This window comes from Podarcis muralis, chromosome 12, assembly GCF_964188315.1.
Source record: "Podarcis muralis chromosome 12, rPodMur119.hap1.1, whole genome shotgun sequence".
Taxonomy (NCBI): Eukaryota; Metazoa; Chordata; class Lepidosauria; order Squamata; family Lacertidae; genus Podarcis; species Podarcis muralis.
Genome location: NC_135666.1, coordinates 50736995 through 50754665, shown reverse-complemented (window position 1 = coordinate 50754665; position 17671 = coordinate 50736995). Strand labels below are relative to the sequence as shown.

At 46.8% G+C, this 17671-nt stretch overlaps 1 protein-coding gene across 2 annotated transcripts; it reads left to right on the top strand.

The window, feature by feature from the left end:
• The first annotated feature begins 2743 nt into the window (after window positions 1-2743).
• On the top strand, window positions 2744-13848 carry CCK (cholecystokinin). Of its 2 annotated transcripts, none has more exons than XM_028751454.2 (3): window positions 2744-2940; window positions 9150-9398; window positions 13461-13848. In XM_028751454.2, exons 2-3 carry the CDS (start codon window positions 9152-9154, stop codon window positions 13589-13591), a joined length of 378 nt encoding a protein of 125 aa, XP_028607287.2. In that variant the 5' UTR covers window positions 2744-2940; window positions 9150-9151; the 3' UTR covers window positions 13592-13848. The 2 variants fall into 2 exon arrangements, with proteins under 2 accessions (XP_028607287.2, XP_028607286.2); XM_028751453.2 differs by lacking the exon at window positions 2744-2940 and adding an exon at window positions 6991-7150.
• The last annotated feature ends 3823 nt before the right edge of the window (window positions 13849-17671 follow it).

The following is a 17671-nucleotide window of genomic DNA, read 5'->3' as shown; positions in this document are numbered from 1 at the left end:
TGTCAAGTGATTGGCTCTGTCTTACCCATGGACAGAGGACGCTCAATACCTTATCATTTGTGTACAGTGGTACCTCGGGTTAAGAACTTAATTCGTTCCAGAGGTCCATTCTTAACCTGAAACTGTTCTTAACCTGAGGTACCACTTTAGCTAATGGGGCCTCCCGCTGCTGCCGCACAGCCACCGCGCGATTTCTGTTCTCATCCTGAAGCAAAGTTCTTAACCCAAGGTACTATTTCTGGGTTAGCGGAGTCTGTAACCTGAAGCGTCTGTAACCTGAGGTACCACTGTACCTATTTAATGCCATGTTCAACTTAATATGGAATGTTTCCTGATTTTTTTAAAAATATGATTCTCATCACCATTTTGAAATGATTATATCCCAAGGACCCATTGTTTTTCTAGTAGTGAAACTGAGTGCCCTTCTTCTGGGACCTCTCCTCAATTTTTGATTGGACAGTCAAAGCCAACATTAGTAACACAAAACAGTAGCAAGCTCTACAACTCGGGTTACACTCAACAAAGTGGTGCAGTGCCATAAAGAGACAAACATTGGCAAACCTATGGGTACTGGGAAAGGAATGGGAACCAGATCTGCTCTGCAAAGTCCGTCACCCCCGAATCCTATCCAGTTAACAGTATGCATGTAAGATCACAGTAGATTACCATATCCTGTCTTCATTACAATGTCAGTTCCTGGACCTTCTGCCCACCGTATATTGCTTTCCTACTGTAGATACTGAACCTTCTAGGCTAGTGGTTCTTTACCTTTTTTGGGTCATAGACTGCTTCGAGAATCTGATAAAAGCTATGGACCCCCTCCCCAGAGGGGGGGAAATGCATAAACACCATTTATTTGATTGCAACATTTCTTTTGCACCTAGTTCACAGGCCACCTGAAGACCATCCATGGACCCTCGAGTTGTCCATAAACCACAGGTAAAAATCCCTGTTCTAGGCAGTGGTGTCTGGTGCCCAAAGGGGACTGATGAGGCAGAAGGCAGGGAGGGCACCAGTAGGTGGCGCTACAGCCAATGACAAGCTGCGCTACGCCTTCATTGGTTGTAAGTAAGCAGGCAGGCAGGTGGGGACTCTCTGAAGGCAGACTGAGGTTTTTGGGGCAGTGGCCCCACCCCCAATGGAGCAGCCTACACTGCTTCTAGGCATACATCATGTTACCAGAATAGCTTTCCATCACCCACATCTAAGATGCTAAGATGCCAGACTGGTGTAGCAGTTAGACTGCTGGACTGGGACCTGGGAAACCTGGGTTCAAGTCCCCCCCTCAGCCATGAAGTTCACTGGGTGTGACCTTGGGCCAGTCACTCACAACACCTCACAGGATTGTTGTTGTAAGGATAAGATGGGGAGGAAGCAGGAGGAGAAGTATGTACACCACCTTGAGATCCTTAGAGGGAAGGTGGAATATAAATGTAATAAATAAACTGATAACTAAATCAGCAGTAGGGACACGGGTGGCGCTGTGGGTTAAACCACAGAGCCTAGGACTTGCCGATCAGAAGGTCGGCAGTTTGAATCCCCGTTGCTCAGTCCCTGCTCCTGCCAACCTAGCAATTCGAAAGCACGTCAAAGTGCAAGTAGATAAATAGGTACCACTCTGGCAGGAAGGTAAACGGTGTTTCCATGTGCTGCTCTGGTTCGCCAGAAGTGGCTTTGTCATGCTGGCCACATGACCCGGAAGCTGTCTGCGGACAAACACCGGCTCCCTCGGCCAATAAAGCGAGATGAGTGCCGCAACCCCAGAGTCACCCACGACTGGACCTAATGGACCCTTTACCTTAAATCAGCAGTGGCAGACTCTGGGCTTTAAAACTTCAGCAGCATCCTGCGCAGTGCCAAAATTTGATAACACCTGCCTCTTGCCTTCCATTGTTTGTCATTGTCACCTCTGAAATGAGTGTGGTGTAGCAGAAACAGATAAGATGCTGCTGGATTAGGACCTGGGGGACCAGGACGCCAATCTCCATTGAGCCACAAAGATCACTGGGTGACCTTGGGCCAGCCACGGTCTCTCAGACTAACCTACCTCACAGGATTGTTGTGAAGATGAAACGGGGAGGGGGAGGGGCACCATGCGAGTCACCATAGGAGCCACCTCATAGGGGCTGAGGTCCCTGAAGGGACCCTGATAAAATATTTGAGGGTTATTATGGGCCCCCCAAAGTTGAAGGGCATTGCCATTCAAATGGTGTGCATGCGCCGCATCCTATGATGGATTATGTGGGGTGCGGCTTACCCCCCCCCCATATTAGGGGCTGAGGTCCCTTCAGGGACCAGCAATAAAATATTTGAGGGTTATTTTGCCCCCCCCCCAAGTTGATGGGCATTGCCATTCAAATGGTGTGCATGCGCCGCATCCTATGATGGATTATGTTGGGTGCGGCTTACCCCCCCCCCCCCCATATTAGGGGCTGAGGTCCCTTCAGGGACCAGCAATAAAATATTTGAGGGTTATTCCCCCCCCCCCCAAGTTGATGGGCATTGCCATTCAAATGGTGTGCATGCGCCGCATCCTGCGATGGATTATGTGGGGTGGGGCTTACTCCCCTCCCCCATATTTTATTGAAGTTGGCACACCTGCCGGCCACCTGGAGCTCCTTGGCAGATATAAAGGTAATTAACTAATTAATTAGTGGAAGGACTAGAAGAGGCCCCGCTGTCCGTCCCCCCAAGTTCTCCTTCACTCCGCAGCCTCTCGCCTCTACCCCGCAGCTCCTCCCGCGTAGCGTCTCGGAAGGAAAGCGCAGCGTCCGCACTGGCAGCCAAAATCGCTCTGGAGCTTCTGGGCACTGAGCGAGGGCAGCGGGCGAAGGAGCTGCGCCAAGCAACTTCCCGGATAAAAGAAAAGTTTGAAACACAAAGGGACAACCGGGCGAGTTCAGCGAGACTCCCCACACCTATCCGGGGCAGAAGGAGAAGGTAAGCGGGTATTTTTTTCTTGGAGAGGACCAGAGGGTGGGCTTTTCTTTTCTGGAGATGTGAGCCCAGGGCACTCCGGAGTCTCCCTTTTTGCGGCGCTGCGTTTCCAGGCTGCAGAACCGCTTCCCCCTTCGACCTCCCCCGACAGACGGACGGGAATCCAGCGCTGGGATCGATGCCTCGCGGCGAGATCCCTTGGTCCGGCGGCGGCGCCAGGGTGGATCAATGGGCGGGCGCCCGGCCCCGGGACTGTTTGCTCGCTTCTTAGCGCCCTGGACCCGCCCGGGAAGGAGGCGAGGTTTCAGCCGCGCGGCTGTGTTTGCATTTCTCTCTTTCCTTTTTTTAAAGCGACCGGTAAAAGCCCCGTCCAGGCACCTCGGGGCTCTAGCCAGCTTCCAAGCAGTCCTCGGGGAGAAAAGAGCCCTAGCTCCGACGAAGGGGGTGTCCGGTCCCCCGTCCCAGGTTTCACCCCTCTTAGCCCCGGAAAAGCCGGGTCTGAAACCCTGTGGGCGAAGGAAAGCCACTCCCAATGCATCCCATAATCGCTCTCCCCTCCGACGTGAACCCCGAAAGTTGCACGATCCGCACGGGGAAGCCTAAAAGCTCTGGCTGGTTCAGCACCCTGGAGAGCTCCGCCGTGGGCAAAGGGTGGCGAGGAAGTGGCCAAGTTTTTAATAATAATAATAATAATAATAATAATAATAATAATAATAATAATAATAATAATAATAATAATAATAATAAAAAATAATAATTTATACCCCGCCCATCTGGCTGGGTTTCCCCAGCCACTCTGGGCTGCTTCCAACAGAATATTAAAATACAAGAGTCCATCAAACATTAAAAGCTTCCCTAAACAGGGCTGCCTTCAGATGTCTTCTAAAAGTCTGGTAGTTGTTTTTCTCTTTGACATATTTATTACTACTACTACTACTACTGTACCTTGTCCTAGCCAAAGATTATTGACGTTGTCCTCCTTGCTCATTTCTGCTTTCTGCTTATTATGCTTATTATTATTGGTGGACTTCTATAGAATCATAGAATTGGGACCCCAAGGTTCATCTAGTCCACTCCCCTGCAATGCAGGAATCTCAACTAGATCATACATGATAGTTGACCATCCAACCGCTGCTTAAAAACCTCCCAGGATTGGGAAGTCCACAACCTCTGGAGGAAGTCTGTTCCACCGTCAAGCAGACCTTACTGTCAGGGAGCTTTCTCTATGTTTAGTCGGAATCTGCTTTTTTGTAGCTTTAATCCATTGACTCCTACCCTCCAGAGCAGGAGAAAACAAGCGTGTTCCCTCTTCCATGTGACAGCTCTTGAGATATTTGAAGATAGCTATCAGATCTCCTCTCAGTCTGCTCTTTTCTAGGCTAAACATACCCAGCTCCTTCAACCATTCCTCATAAGGCTGGTAGTTCGAGCTCACCTAGGGATGGCTGTAGGCAGGATTCCTTTTTTTCCTTTTTTAAATAAAAAAGTGGAAAGGGTTTTTGAAAGGAATCAGGAAACAACCGATGCTCACCTGGAAGCGTTCCATTCTTTTTGTTAACCATTGATCGCCATGGACTTCCTTTCCACAACATTACAATTACGTCTCAGTGGCAGATCTTGGAGACTCAGATTTCAGCAGCATGCATCCTGTTTGATGCCAAAACTCAGCACCACCTGCCTCTTACATTCCCACTGCAACCGAACCAGTAGCTTGTGCCCTAAATCCACCTCTGCACATCCGTATACATGTACATTTTTAGGCTGCCAGAGGAGGAGGAGAAATGAATCAGTCCAGTTGGCATCAATACTTTCTTAGATAACTATTATTAAACCCCTCATGCAGCAGATACAGTCAGAAACCATTTGTCTTCAGAGTAGTCGCTTACCATTGGACCCAGACTAAGTTTAACTCCCCCTGAATTCAATGTGGCTTGGATTAAATCATGGCTATCTTACTCTGGATATGGGACGCGGGTGGCGCTGTGGGTTAAAGCCTCAGCGCCTAGGACTTGCCGATCGAAAGGTCGGCAGTTCGAATCCCCGCGGCGGGGTGCGCTCCCGTTGCTCGGTCCCAGCGCCTGCCAACCTAGCAGTTCGAAAGCACCCCCGGGTGCAAGTAGATAAATAGGGACCGCTTTCTAGTGGGAAGGTAAACGGCGTTTCCGTGTGCTGCGCTGGCTCGCCAGATGCAGCTTGTCACGCTGGCCACGTGACCCGGAAGTGTCTGCAGACAGCGCTGGCCCCCGGCCTATAGAGTGAGATGGGCGCACAACCCTAGAGTCTGTCAAGACTGGCCCGTATGGGCAGGGGTACCTTTACCTTTACTATCTTACTCTGGATTCCAAACCATACACTACAATGGATCAGTTCCACATATACTAGTAGGAGGGTGAGTGGCAGACAATATGTGCTAATATTCATCAGCTCAAACTGGCACACAGGTTACCCATCAAACCCCAAATGGTGCTAGGCCATAAGGCATTTAATTTATATAATTAACATAAGGTATATATCAACTGGTTGGCGCTGTGGTCTGAACCACTGAGCCTAGGGCTTGCCGATCGGAAGGTTGGCGGTTCGAATCCCCGCGACGGGGTGAGCTCCTGTTGCTCGGTCCCAGCTCCTGTCAACCTAACAGTTTGAAAGCATGCCAGTGCAAGTAACTAGGTACCGCTCCAGCCGGAAGGTAAATGGCATTTTCGTGCGCTGCTCTGGTTTCGCCAGAGGCGGTTTAGTCATGCTGGCCACATGACCCGGAAAAACTGTGAACAAACGTTGGCTCCCTCGGCCAGTAAAGCGAGACGAGCACTGCAACCCCAGAGTCGTTCACGACTGCACTTAACTGTTGGGGTCCTTTACCTTTACCTTTTTATATATCACTTGATTGTAAGAAAACCTCTGACCAGTTTACAAAAAAGGCACAATGTTCAGCTTTACAAAGCACACATTGTGCAGAACTCTTTTAGCTTCTCAAAAAAGCCAAAAGAACAACCCACCCTATATTATTAGATAATAATAATAATAATAATAATAATAATAATAATAATAATAATAATAAGCAGCCATCACATTACTTTGGGAAGTTCCAATGAATTTGGTACAACTTGCAGCAAGGGTAGCCAGTATGGTCCTCTACAAATGTTGTTGAGTTACAACTTCTATCAGCCTCAGATAGAATGGTCAGGGGTCAACAACATTGAAAGGACATCACATTGGCTATTCCTTGCTCTTATAGTTCAACTGTAAGTAGCTTGTTGTTCTTCTTAAGATCACAAGACAAGCCATGAGTAGTTGTTTCAAATGTGAGCACCTGCAGGATTCCATGGAGTAACAAGACTGCACCCCAGACCCCCAAATCATTTGTTTGGTTTTGATAGTCCAGGGGCTGTCAACAAAGTGACCTCCAGATGTTACAGATTACAGTTCCCATCATCCCTGATCACTGGCTTTGCTGGCTGGGGCTGATGGGAATTGTAGTACCCTGGGAGGGTGCCATGTTACCTGTTCCAGTGTTAGATTGTGCACCCAAGTGAATCTGTTTAAGATTGCTGGCTGGTGAACATATTCAGGAGAGAGAGGTGGGAGGCACCATAGGATTTAAAGCAACAAAAATGCTAAAACTATCACATTTAAACCTAATCTTAACCCAAACCCTATGCATATTTCCTCAGAAGTAAGTTCCTCTGCGCCCTTTTAGACTTATTCCCAAGTGAATGTGCATAGGATCACAGCCATACAAAATTAAGGATTGTGCTCAGTTGCTTTGGCTGTGTACCTGTGAAAAGACTTGGATGCCTAATCAAGATAGCTTCATTAATTCTAGTTGCCGTCACCACAGCTCTGCATTAAAGTCACTCCAACAGTGCCCCTGAATTACCGTCGTTCTCATTTCTTCTCTCAATACATAGTCAAAATCCCTGCAACATTGCTAGGCAGAAGTATATGTCAGGGAAGCAAAGCCCTGCTTGCTGCAGAGACAGAACTGAACCCTTTTGTTTGGCAACTTCTCCCACCCACCCCCCAACCCTAATACAAGTGCCTTTCCTCCACCCATACATTGGAGTGTGTGGTGCTCCCATCCTTGCGTCAGAGCTGTGCAAACAGATGACACTGGACCAGACTATTTAAGGGGCAGCATTGAAGGGCTCAGCTACAACCTCTAGCCTGCCTCTGTTCTCTCGTGCACAGCTGCAACCTGCACCTCATTTAGAAGGTAGGAGATGATTATTTCACTGAGAAACTGCTTTTAGGGTGTGTGGGGGAAGGAAACAGCTGGTAGCTGGCTTCTTTGCTTCATTTTCTTTGTACTTAAGGGTTTCTCAGACTGCACTGAGTTTTTCTTAGAAATTGTAAGAATGAAATCAGCGATGGTCTTCCAAACTGTTGCAGGCAGCTTCACAGGCACTTTGAGTTTAAAAACTGTTCCTCTCTGCCTTTCTTAACCTTTTACTAAACATGTACAGGGTTAATTCACTGCATTTTGAGGAAGCATCTTGGGCAACAAAACCGAGTTTTCAGGCTGTTGCTGTTTTCAGTTACAGTTCCTGCTGGGTGGTGTTGCCTGTGCTAAACCAAGAGGCAATGTTACAGTAACTTTTTATATGGAGCAGGCTGTGAAATCTCTTTGAAAACCCAAACCCAACATTAATCAGACAGAATTCAGGTGTCTTTTAAAAAATCTGAATGACATTTCTACATGCAGTGAATCCTATAATGATTACTCTTCAGAAATAAGCCACATTTAATTCAATTAAACTTCCAGGTAAGTGTGTATAGGATTTTAGTGGCATATGTGTTATGGATGGGGAGCTGGAAAGGTTGTATAATTTGAATTTTAGTTTCTACACCATAATATTAGCAGCTGGGTTATTTAAGTAACACTTTTTTAATTTTCTTTTTTCGTATCTCACTTACAATTTGTTACTTGGAGATTGGATGTTGCTACCTTTTTTATCATCACTGCAGCTGAGTCTCTGCAGAATGATTTTGGGGCTGTAATTTCTTTTTAAGTTTAAGGAGCTTGGTGATTTTAGCATGTAAGAGACATCTTGACACATTCCAGCCCAATGCAAGCATTTATGTTTTCTTGCTGGGTTAAGCCCAGGATGATAAACAAATGGGACTTATTTTTAGGTGTACCATATTCTGATTTCTCAGATGTATGTGAAACAGGTGTCGTACTGAAACCTATAATGCATGTGAATTTAATAGATCTGTCAAGTTGTGGGCTCTGCACAAAATCAAATGTTCACTTTACATTTCTTACCCTGTCACAAAAATATCTTCAGACGTGTCTACTTCATTCCCTCAAAGCATCCTCTCTCTCTCTCTCTCTCTCTCTCTCTCACACACACACACACACACACACACACACACACACAGCAAAAGCATTAGTTGTGTATTTCACACAGATGTATTCTGAAGGGACACATAGCTAAAACTGCTTTAATAGCAACCAATACCTTTTATTCTGAAATCTTATGCATGTCTACTAAGAAACAGGTCCTGATGAATTCAGTGAGACTTACATATGGTATTGCAGCCTCACTTACTCTTCCCTATTCACAGCCAGGATGCTGGATAAAAGTTCTCTTTCTCATAGGTGAATTTGGCTTTTCTAGTTTTCTACTTACCAGAGTGCAAACCTGGAACTGGAACAGCGAGTATACATTTACTCCAGATAAATTAAGGCAGGGTACAGAAAGTGTGATCTTGTGGTGTAGATCCATGCATTACACATTATCCAGGAAGGAAGTCAACACCTCTTTGCATTTTCCCCCTAAGATGTAGAGATGATATTCAGCGACTCAGAGCAACCAGAACCATGCTAATATAGTAAATATTTCGTTGCCTTTCCAAAGCAGAATGTCTTGCTTTCAAAAGAGGGGAAAGTGCTTTCCCCTGCCAGCACTGCAAAAGGGAAAGCAATGAATGGTTTCAGATGGTCAAAGCAGTTGGTCCCCCACCCAGTGATTAACTGGTTATCTTTGCTCAAGCTATAATCAACCAAGGGCATGGACCTCTATGGTCTTTAGTCCCATGGGCAGTTAACTGCATCTCTTCCTTGTCTAATTGAGCTGCCAGAATATTTGTTGGTTTGTAAGTAGACTACGGTGTGTGTGTGTGTGTGTGTGTGTGTGTGTGTGTGTGTGTGTGTGTGTGAAGGAGCCTTTTAGCATCCTTGACAACCTCTTCTCCCTTTTCCTCTCTAGCTATGTACAGCGGGGTCTGCATCTGCCTGCTCCTGGCTGCGCTGTCCTCAAGCTCCTTGGGGCAGCAGACTTCAGGATCCCACAATGCCAATCCTGTGGCTACTGATCTCGAGAAGAGCTTGCTGGAAACCTACCGGCATGTCCGTACTCCAGGCTCTGGGAAATCTATCCAGCAGCTGGACGGCAACGTTGACCCAAAGGCTAACCTGGGAGCTCTGCTGGCCAAATATCTCCAGCAAGCCCGAAGAGGTATCTTTTGAATCATTTTTCTACCCAAGTGTACTATGTCAAAGAAATACCCCTGTAAAATTCAACACGTGAATAGCTTCAAATGGAAGGCAGGGTGACCTCTCTTAGCATGATTTCCCCCCCGCAAAGCCCAGGCAGTGAGGTTGCATCTTGTTAGTCCAGCCAGTGGAAAGGGCTTTTGTTGATTAAACAGGTCAATTCTTCCATGCATACGACCAGCAAAATAGAACCTCCTTGTGCAGAAGCAGTTTTTCTCTAAAGATCAAATGCTAGAGAGAGGCAATAGGGCAGGGTTATTTCCCTTCATGTCGATGGAGTACAAAGCAGAGACATCATCTGAGTCCAAATGACTCTCTTGAAGTTTCATTTGCTGTTGCAACATTCATCCTAACAAAGGCAAACTCGAATTCTAGTATTGTAGGAAGAGACCCTGAGGATAATCTAGTCCAACCCGCTGCAATGCAGGGATAGGCAGCTGTCCCATAATGGGATCAAATCTGCAACCTTGGTGTTATCAACACCGTACTCTAACCAACTGAGATATCCGGCTGTTAAGGCAGAGAACAAGCAGGCTGTTATGTAAGCAGGGAACAGGGCCAGCCCAAGATATTTTTCCACCTGAGTTGAAGGACAAGATGGTGCCCCCTCCTTGTTCTGCATTCAGTAGCTGACTGGACTAGCAGTTGGAAATGGGCCGTGCAGCAAAAGCAGCTCTGTTCTCCAGCAAAGGGGAATGGTCAGAGAGCTTAGGAAGAACAGCTGTCCCTTCCCTCTAACTTTTGCCACCTGAGGCAGTCGCCCCACTTTGCCTAATGGTAGGACTGTCTGTGGCAGGAAGGAGAGAATATGGGAAGGGGATAATATGGCAGCTAAGAGGTAGCCCAGAGAAGGGTGGCTGGGGGTGATGAAAGGTCAGAGAAGACCTCTGTCTGGGCATGAGGTGTCTACTCCTACCTCTTGGAGCAGATCAACTTGCCTTCCCCTTGTCTGGAAGGCTCTGTCCTTCCTTCTTCTTCAGATAACTCCCTCTGGAAACCACTGCCCGGCATATGGTGCTTAAACTGCCTGGGAAATACCTCGGGGCTTTCCCCCGTCTCTGCGGTGCCATTAGGTAATTCTGGACTCCGGATTTAATGGCTGTGTGTGTATTAATTCACTTGCTTCAAAATGGGGCAAGCCAGCCCTGTGTTCAGGACAGTGGCGTAGCGTGGGTTGTCAGCACCCGGGGCAAGGCAAGTAATTTGCGCCCCCTAACCCATGAATTTGCGCCCCCTAACCTGTGGATTTGCGCCCCCTAACCTGTGGATTTGCCCTAATCCCAGATGTTGCGCCCGGTGTGGCCGGCCCCCCCTGCACCCCCCACGCTACGCCACTGGTTCAGGACAAACCTCCAGGGCTTCACACAGTACGGGGAGCAGCCCTGGTCTTCAGCAGTTGTCTGGCTCCCACTGAGCAAGTGAGCCTCAGATCTATGCTGTTCCCGAGTGTGGCAACCAACCTCCCAGTGTAAAGAGGGCTTGGACCAGGCACACAATTTAGGGGATGCAACAGGCAACATCCAATGTCCAAGTGGGTTAGGCAGCCTGCGTCTTTCCCTGTCCTTCCTCCGTGAAGAACAGTGGCAGTGCCAGGGCAGAGCTTTCACTTCCTCTCTGACGGTAGTCAGGGGTTGAACCCTGAAAGTGCCCTTGGCACATCTGCACTAAACCTCTGCTATTAGTATCATCATCATCATTATTATTAGTTATTAAATTTGTATACCACCCTTCAGGGTGATTTGCAGCATAAAAAGACAAGATAAAAACGAAATGCATAATAAAAGCAGAGCAAACCACTAACCCCTGGGGGGTCAGGGACATAGCTGTCAACGTTTCCCTTTTTTTAAGGGAAATTCCCTTCTTCCGAATAGGATTCCTTGCAAGAAAAGGGAAAAGTTGACAGCTATGGTCAGGGATGGGTAGCAGTAAAACCAATGTACAATGTGTTTTGGGTTGTTGTTTTTTTTTTAAGTTTTCCTGCTACTTTCCTTGCCCCTGCTTTTTAAGGCACTGTGCTAACAGAGCAGAGTCAAAAGATCTGCATAGCTTAGGATTCAGGAGGGACCTCAAGGTTCCTCTAATTCCCCTTGCCTGAAACAGGAGCAGAGGAATCACTGATGAATAACTCAGTTGGTTAGACCTGGAGTGCAGTGTTGATAACTCCAAGGTTGCTGTCTGCTCCTGCAATGCAGCGGATTGGACTAGATGATCCTCAGGGTCTCATCCCACAATTCTAGAATTCTAGTTTGCCTTTGTTAGGATGAATGTTGCAACAGCAAATGACTAGATGAGGGTTGGACTAGATGAGCCTCAGGGTTCCTTCCAAGGCTACACAGACTGTGGCTTTGTGGGGTTTCAGGAAGGGAGTCTCTCCCAGCCCTACCTAGAGTTGTCAGTGGTTTATCACCTGGGGCTTTCTGCGCACAACACAAAGCAGATGCTCTACCATGGAACTCTCTCGACGCAAGAGTCCAGGTTAGATACCTATCCTTCCCTCTTTGGAGAGCCTCTGCAAAGGTTTATCCATGTCAGGGTTTCCCAAACTTGGGTTAAACCACTGAGCCTAGGACTTGCCAATCAGAAGGTCGGCAGTTCAAATCCCCACAAGGGGATGAGCTCCCGTTGCTCGGTCCCTGCTCCTGCCAACCTAGCAGTTCGAAAGCACTCCAAAGTGCAAGTAGATAAATAGGTACCACTCTGGCGGGAAGGTAAACGGCGTTTCCATGCACTGCTCTGGTTTGCCAGAAGCGGCTTAGTCATGCTGGCCACATGACCCAGAAGCTGTACGCTGGCTCCCTCAGCCAATAAAGCGAAATGAGCGCTGCAACCCCAGAGTCGGTCACAACTGGACCTAATAGGGGCCCCTTTACCTTTACCTTACCTTGTAAAGTAGGTTAGCTAAAAAATCAGTGACTTGCCCACAGTGAGCTTTGTGGCAGAACAGGGCCTTATCCTTATTTTGCAAAACTGTTCTTCATTCAGCACAGAGATGCTTCTACAACACTGGCCCTAAATAAACTAAACTAAACTAAATCTGCTCCTTCCTTCTTGACCAGAGATGTGCATTGCCTGCATGGCTACAGATAGTAATTAACATCTCAGTTGTGGTGCTTTGCCAACAGAGCATCATCTGGCATGGGATAGACCAGTATGCTCCCACATCTATGGGCTCAATGTCTCTCGAATCTTGTTGATGGGTAAAGACCATAGATCAATGTTGGAGTGAATACTTTGGATGTAGAAGGCTTCATTCATGGCATCACCAGAAACTTGTCTGGAACCCTGGCGAGAAACTCCTGGGCTGTGTAGACAGCCAGCCAAGGGCTCCCTCTGTTGGTAGAGCATGAGACTCTTAAACTCTGGGTTGTGTGTTCGAGTCCCACATTGGGCGAAATATTCCTGCAGTGCAGGGGATTGGACGAGATGATACTTATGGTCCCTTCCAACTCATGATTCCATTATTTTAATACAGAGCTAGTTGTGACTTTGTATACTCGGCGTGTTCCTTTGACCTCAGCCCAGTTTTGTATGTGTTTAAGGCACCACCCCATAGTCCCTGCATATACAGTGAAACCTCGGTTTCCGTTCCGGAAGACCGTTTTACTTCTGAAGCATTCGACAACCGAGGCGCAAAGGACTACCAGCAAGTTCAGTGGGGGAAATTGAAAAACGCGCCTTGGAAGCCATTCGACTTCTGAGGTGCGTTTGAAAACAGAAGCAATTACTTCCGGGTTTTTAGCATTCGGATTCCGAATCGTTCAGCTTCCAAGATGCTAGAAAACCAAGATTCCACTGTATAGAGAGGAGGGAGAGGAGGGGCACTATTTTTCTGGGGAAAGAGATGTCAGAGCCCACCACAAACACCTCCCTCGTTCTCTTAGATGCCCACTTAAGAGGTGCCAGAACTGAGTTCTGGCAAATTCTGGCTGCAAGACTCTTTTGTTGTTAGAGTGTGTGTGCTTCTATTATTTCGATAGTGAGCATGTACTTCCATTTCACTCTATACTTTCTTGTTTTCCCCAAGGTGCTTCTGGAAAGGTCTCTGTGATGGGATTGCAGAGTTTTGACCCGACGCACAGAATAAGAGACAGAGATTACATGGGTTGGATGGATTTTGGACGCCGGAGTGCCGAAGAATATGAGTACACTTCTTAGAGAGCTTCAAACTATGCTTAAAAGAAATGAAAATCAAGTCCCATTTCTGTACAGGGTGTGGGGGGAAATTATCATCCTTTTCGAATCAGTGTTTTAAAAGAAAACATATGTATTTGATGTAAATTTGTCTGTAAAACTATACAATGCAATATATATTATATAAACATATGCAGAATTTTCCAGAAAAAAAAAATACTATCTTTCTCCTATAGTTTCTTACCACTCGGTTGTAGACATATTAAAAAGTATTTCATTCATCCCTCTGTCGTCTGATCGCCAGAATTGTTGTTGTGTGTCACAATCACTGCAGAAGGAAAATACCCTCACATCTTTCATACACTGTTAATCTGAACAACTTCCAAAGGAGCACGTTATATATACCAAAAAAATTGCTACGGGCGTTAAGAGGCAATCTGTCCAGATATCAACATGAAAAGCATTTTTCAATGGTTATGAGAATCCATTTCAAATTTAATTCTGACAAATCTCTGGTGAATCGAATGAGTGCCTCAGCAGCAGCTAAGCATTTTCACCTTTAGGTTCTATGCCCAATTTTCAATGCAAAGGTGATACTGATGTTAAATTTTGGTGTGGAAATCCTGGATTTGACGTATCTTACTAAAATAGCTGCTTTTTGGATATGGTTTCAGGGGGTTCAAAGTCTACCCCCATTTTATTTAATTAGAGCAGCGTTGGACATGGAACTGATCTCTGATTTAACATATGTGAGGATGGTTCGGTTATTTTCTTTTGTGAAGTGAATGTGAACATTCTGCTACAGTGATTAATCCTGGAATAAACAAAACATTCCTTGCCTCGTGGTGACTTATACATTTGTTTCGAAATACGAAATGAAGATTCTGCACCTCCCATCCCAAATATGGTTAGAGTGACTACAGTGAAGGCTTATTCAGTAGTTTGCAGTGCAGTCTTACTCAGAAGTAAGCCTCCTTACATTTAATGTGACTCACCCCCAGGTATACAGGATTGCAGTCTTAAATATGAAAACCTTCTTGCACTGGGAGCAATCAAAATGGTTTTTAAAAGCAAGAACAAACAAAAAACAGCTTTAAATGACTCCAAACATGAGCAAGGTATTATAGGCACATTTATTTATTTATTTTATCATTTATTTATTTTATGATTTCCCACAGGAAAAAATGAATTTAAGTAATAGACAGGGCAACCTACTGCCTCTCAAGATATCAACAGTATCACAGAGAAGCATGACAAATTTAAAGAGGAGAATATATGTTTTGATTCCGGGGGACAACTCACTTGTGTTAGGGAAGAAGCCAAAGGAGATACTAACCCATAATATTTTTCACTGGCATTCAAAGTATAAAACAGTTCCCAGTTGCTGCTGGAGTAACTGCATTGTGGGAACCTACCTGCTAGAAGGGCATAACAACCCAACGTTCTTCTTTTTGGAATCTCATTTGCATCAGATATAAATAAGCAAAGCACATATACAACTGAGTACTTTCGTGCTATCGGGAAATTTCATAGCACTGAAGTGCCTCTGGCTTCAAAATCAAGGAGAACCCAGACGTGGCGACGGCAATTATTTCGCTAAAGAGATTTGACTTGTCCATTACAGAGTGGAATTCAACAGAGGGCGATCTGCTATCGAACAGCTGTGGGCAAAAGGCGGCAAAAGGAAATCTACTGGTAGATTTCTGGGAGACTTGAAGATCAACAAGGATTTCTGACTCCCCAAATGTCTAACACTGACAACAAAATGACTCCCCCTCCCTTAATGACATGCTGAAACGAAGAAAGCTGGGGGTGGACTGTATGACAAGGAGTGTGCAGATCGAATGTGAGTTGTGTTTAGTTCTGGTACTTCAAACAAATCCTCAGGCTCCAGGTTCTTTGATTCTAACTGTATTTCTTTCACAACAGGCTCCATCTTGGTGGGCCTCGGGATACTAGTAAAAAGCAAAGTAGATCCTGCGAGCCTGGCATGAACCCATCCTTACAGTAGCAGAGGGGATTTTAAGAGACATCGCTTTTCCTACATGATATGCTGTACCTACTGAAATTCCCTCTTTTACATAATTACTAAAAGGGCGAGGGAGGCAGAAATCCATACATTTGGGTTGCTCAAAAAGTGTCTGTTTGGTGCAGACCCCTCCAGAAAGCAGGACTGAACCACACATTCTCCAGCATTCTTGGTGGGGAAGATGTGCTAATGAAACCCACCTCTGAAGAGTGCAGGATTGAACCCTCCACTTGTCAGACGATGAGCAGAGAGCTCAGTCCTGCTGGGTGCTGCTTCACCAGTCAGTGTGATGTCTGTGGGGAAGCAGAGGCGGCCTTGCTTCTCCTTCTGTCAGCAACGCCTCCCCCCACCACCACCTGAACGCTCTACCTTTTGAAACCCTCCATACTGCCATCTTTGGGTTGTTCCTTCCTTGAAAGATCTGGGGCTGTCTCAGCCTGATTCATCCAAAGCCTAGGTGGGCCAATTCCATACCCTCTAAGATTTCTCCAATGAAAATAGCGATGTCCCATTCCATAATAATAACTTTACTATTGATACCCCACGCATCTTACTGGGTTGCCCCAGCCATTTAGGCAGCTTCCAACATATATAAAACATAATAAAACATTATACACTGGGGGGGGGGGGACATTCCCTATAAAAGGATAGCCTTCAGATGGCTCAGGGGTTGGATAACTCCATATCCTCCAACATTTCTCCAATTAAAATAGGGATATCCTAAGGAAAAGCGGGACATTCCGGGATCAAATCAGAAAATGGGGCGGCTTCTCTAAATCAGGGACTGTTATGTACTAAGCTTGGATCCTAGAACAATAGGCAAGTAGGATCCTAGAATGCAACAACTGATTGGCTTGCAGGGAAAGACCAATCAGGCTCCAGGAAGAAGTTAATCAGCCTATTAGGCTGGTAGGATCGTAGAATGCAACAACTGATTGTCCTGCAGGAGAAGACCAATCAGGCTCCAGGAGGGAAGCAGTATCAGCCAATCAGACGGGACTCATTGTGTAAATAATGTATATAAAGCCTGAGGTTTGGGGGGGGGCAATTCAATAACTGTTTTACAAGCTGCAATAAAGAGCATGAAATCACTACAGGACTCTATTTCAGGGAGATCCCTGGAAAATAGGGACACTTGGAGGGTCAGGATCCGGGCTTTGGTGTGCAGTCCTAGCAAATTCCACAATACAGCACCAAGCACCATCCTTCCCCCATACATGAATGGGGCGTCAATGCATGAAGCAGCTGCTCAAACATCATAGTCATGGTGGAAAGATAAACACTGATGCTTGTCCTGCATACATTAGACTACATATTCGCTTTGCTAAGTGGAGATGGTTTTCCGGTTAAATGGCAACAATGTTTGAAGCAATCGATGGGCCTGTACTACATATGGCGGTGTGATGGCCTGGGATTCCGATTCGGAGGATGAAACAGAGGAATCCCAGCCTGCACAGGAGTCCCCGCCTCCAGGGCCGGCTGAACTGGGGCAAGGCCTAGATGCTGAAGAGCCTGCACCTGTGGCAGTGCATCAGGAGCTGGCCCCAGGTGAAGCCCTTCTGGCCCCAGAGGGGCTTGATGACTCAGTGGCCACAGGTGAGCCTCCTCCAGGGCCCAGTAACCCTTCGGCCTCTCCTGATCTGCAGAGGCTTAGGGCAGAGAGGCGAAGGGAACTGGTTGCCCCCAGGAGGAGTGCTCGCCTTAAGGCCAGAGGAGGCGGGGCTCCTGGGGGCCGGGACCGCCCCTGGCCTTAGAAGAGGATAAAAGCCCAGTCAGCCCGGCCCCAGGTTGCGGGAGCAACGTCGTTGTTGGCTTCGGACCTTCCTGTGTTCCTGATCCCTGCTCAGCCTCCTGTTCCTGACTATCCGGTACTCCTGTTCCCTGCTCGGCTTCCTGTTCCTGACTAACCGGTATTCCTGTTACCTGCTCAGCCTTCTGTTCCAGCGTTCCTGTTCCCCGCCCGGCTCTCTGCATCGGACCTCGCCCCTCTTCGTGTGGACTCTGCTACACCCCTCTGCTACACCCACGGTACCTTACCCCCGGGACCAGCACAGGCGGTAGTAAACTAGTAGACT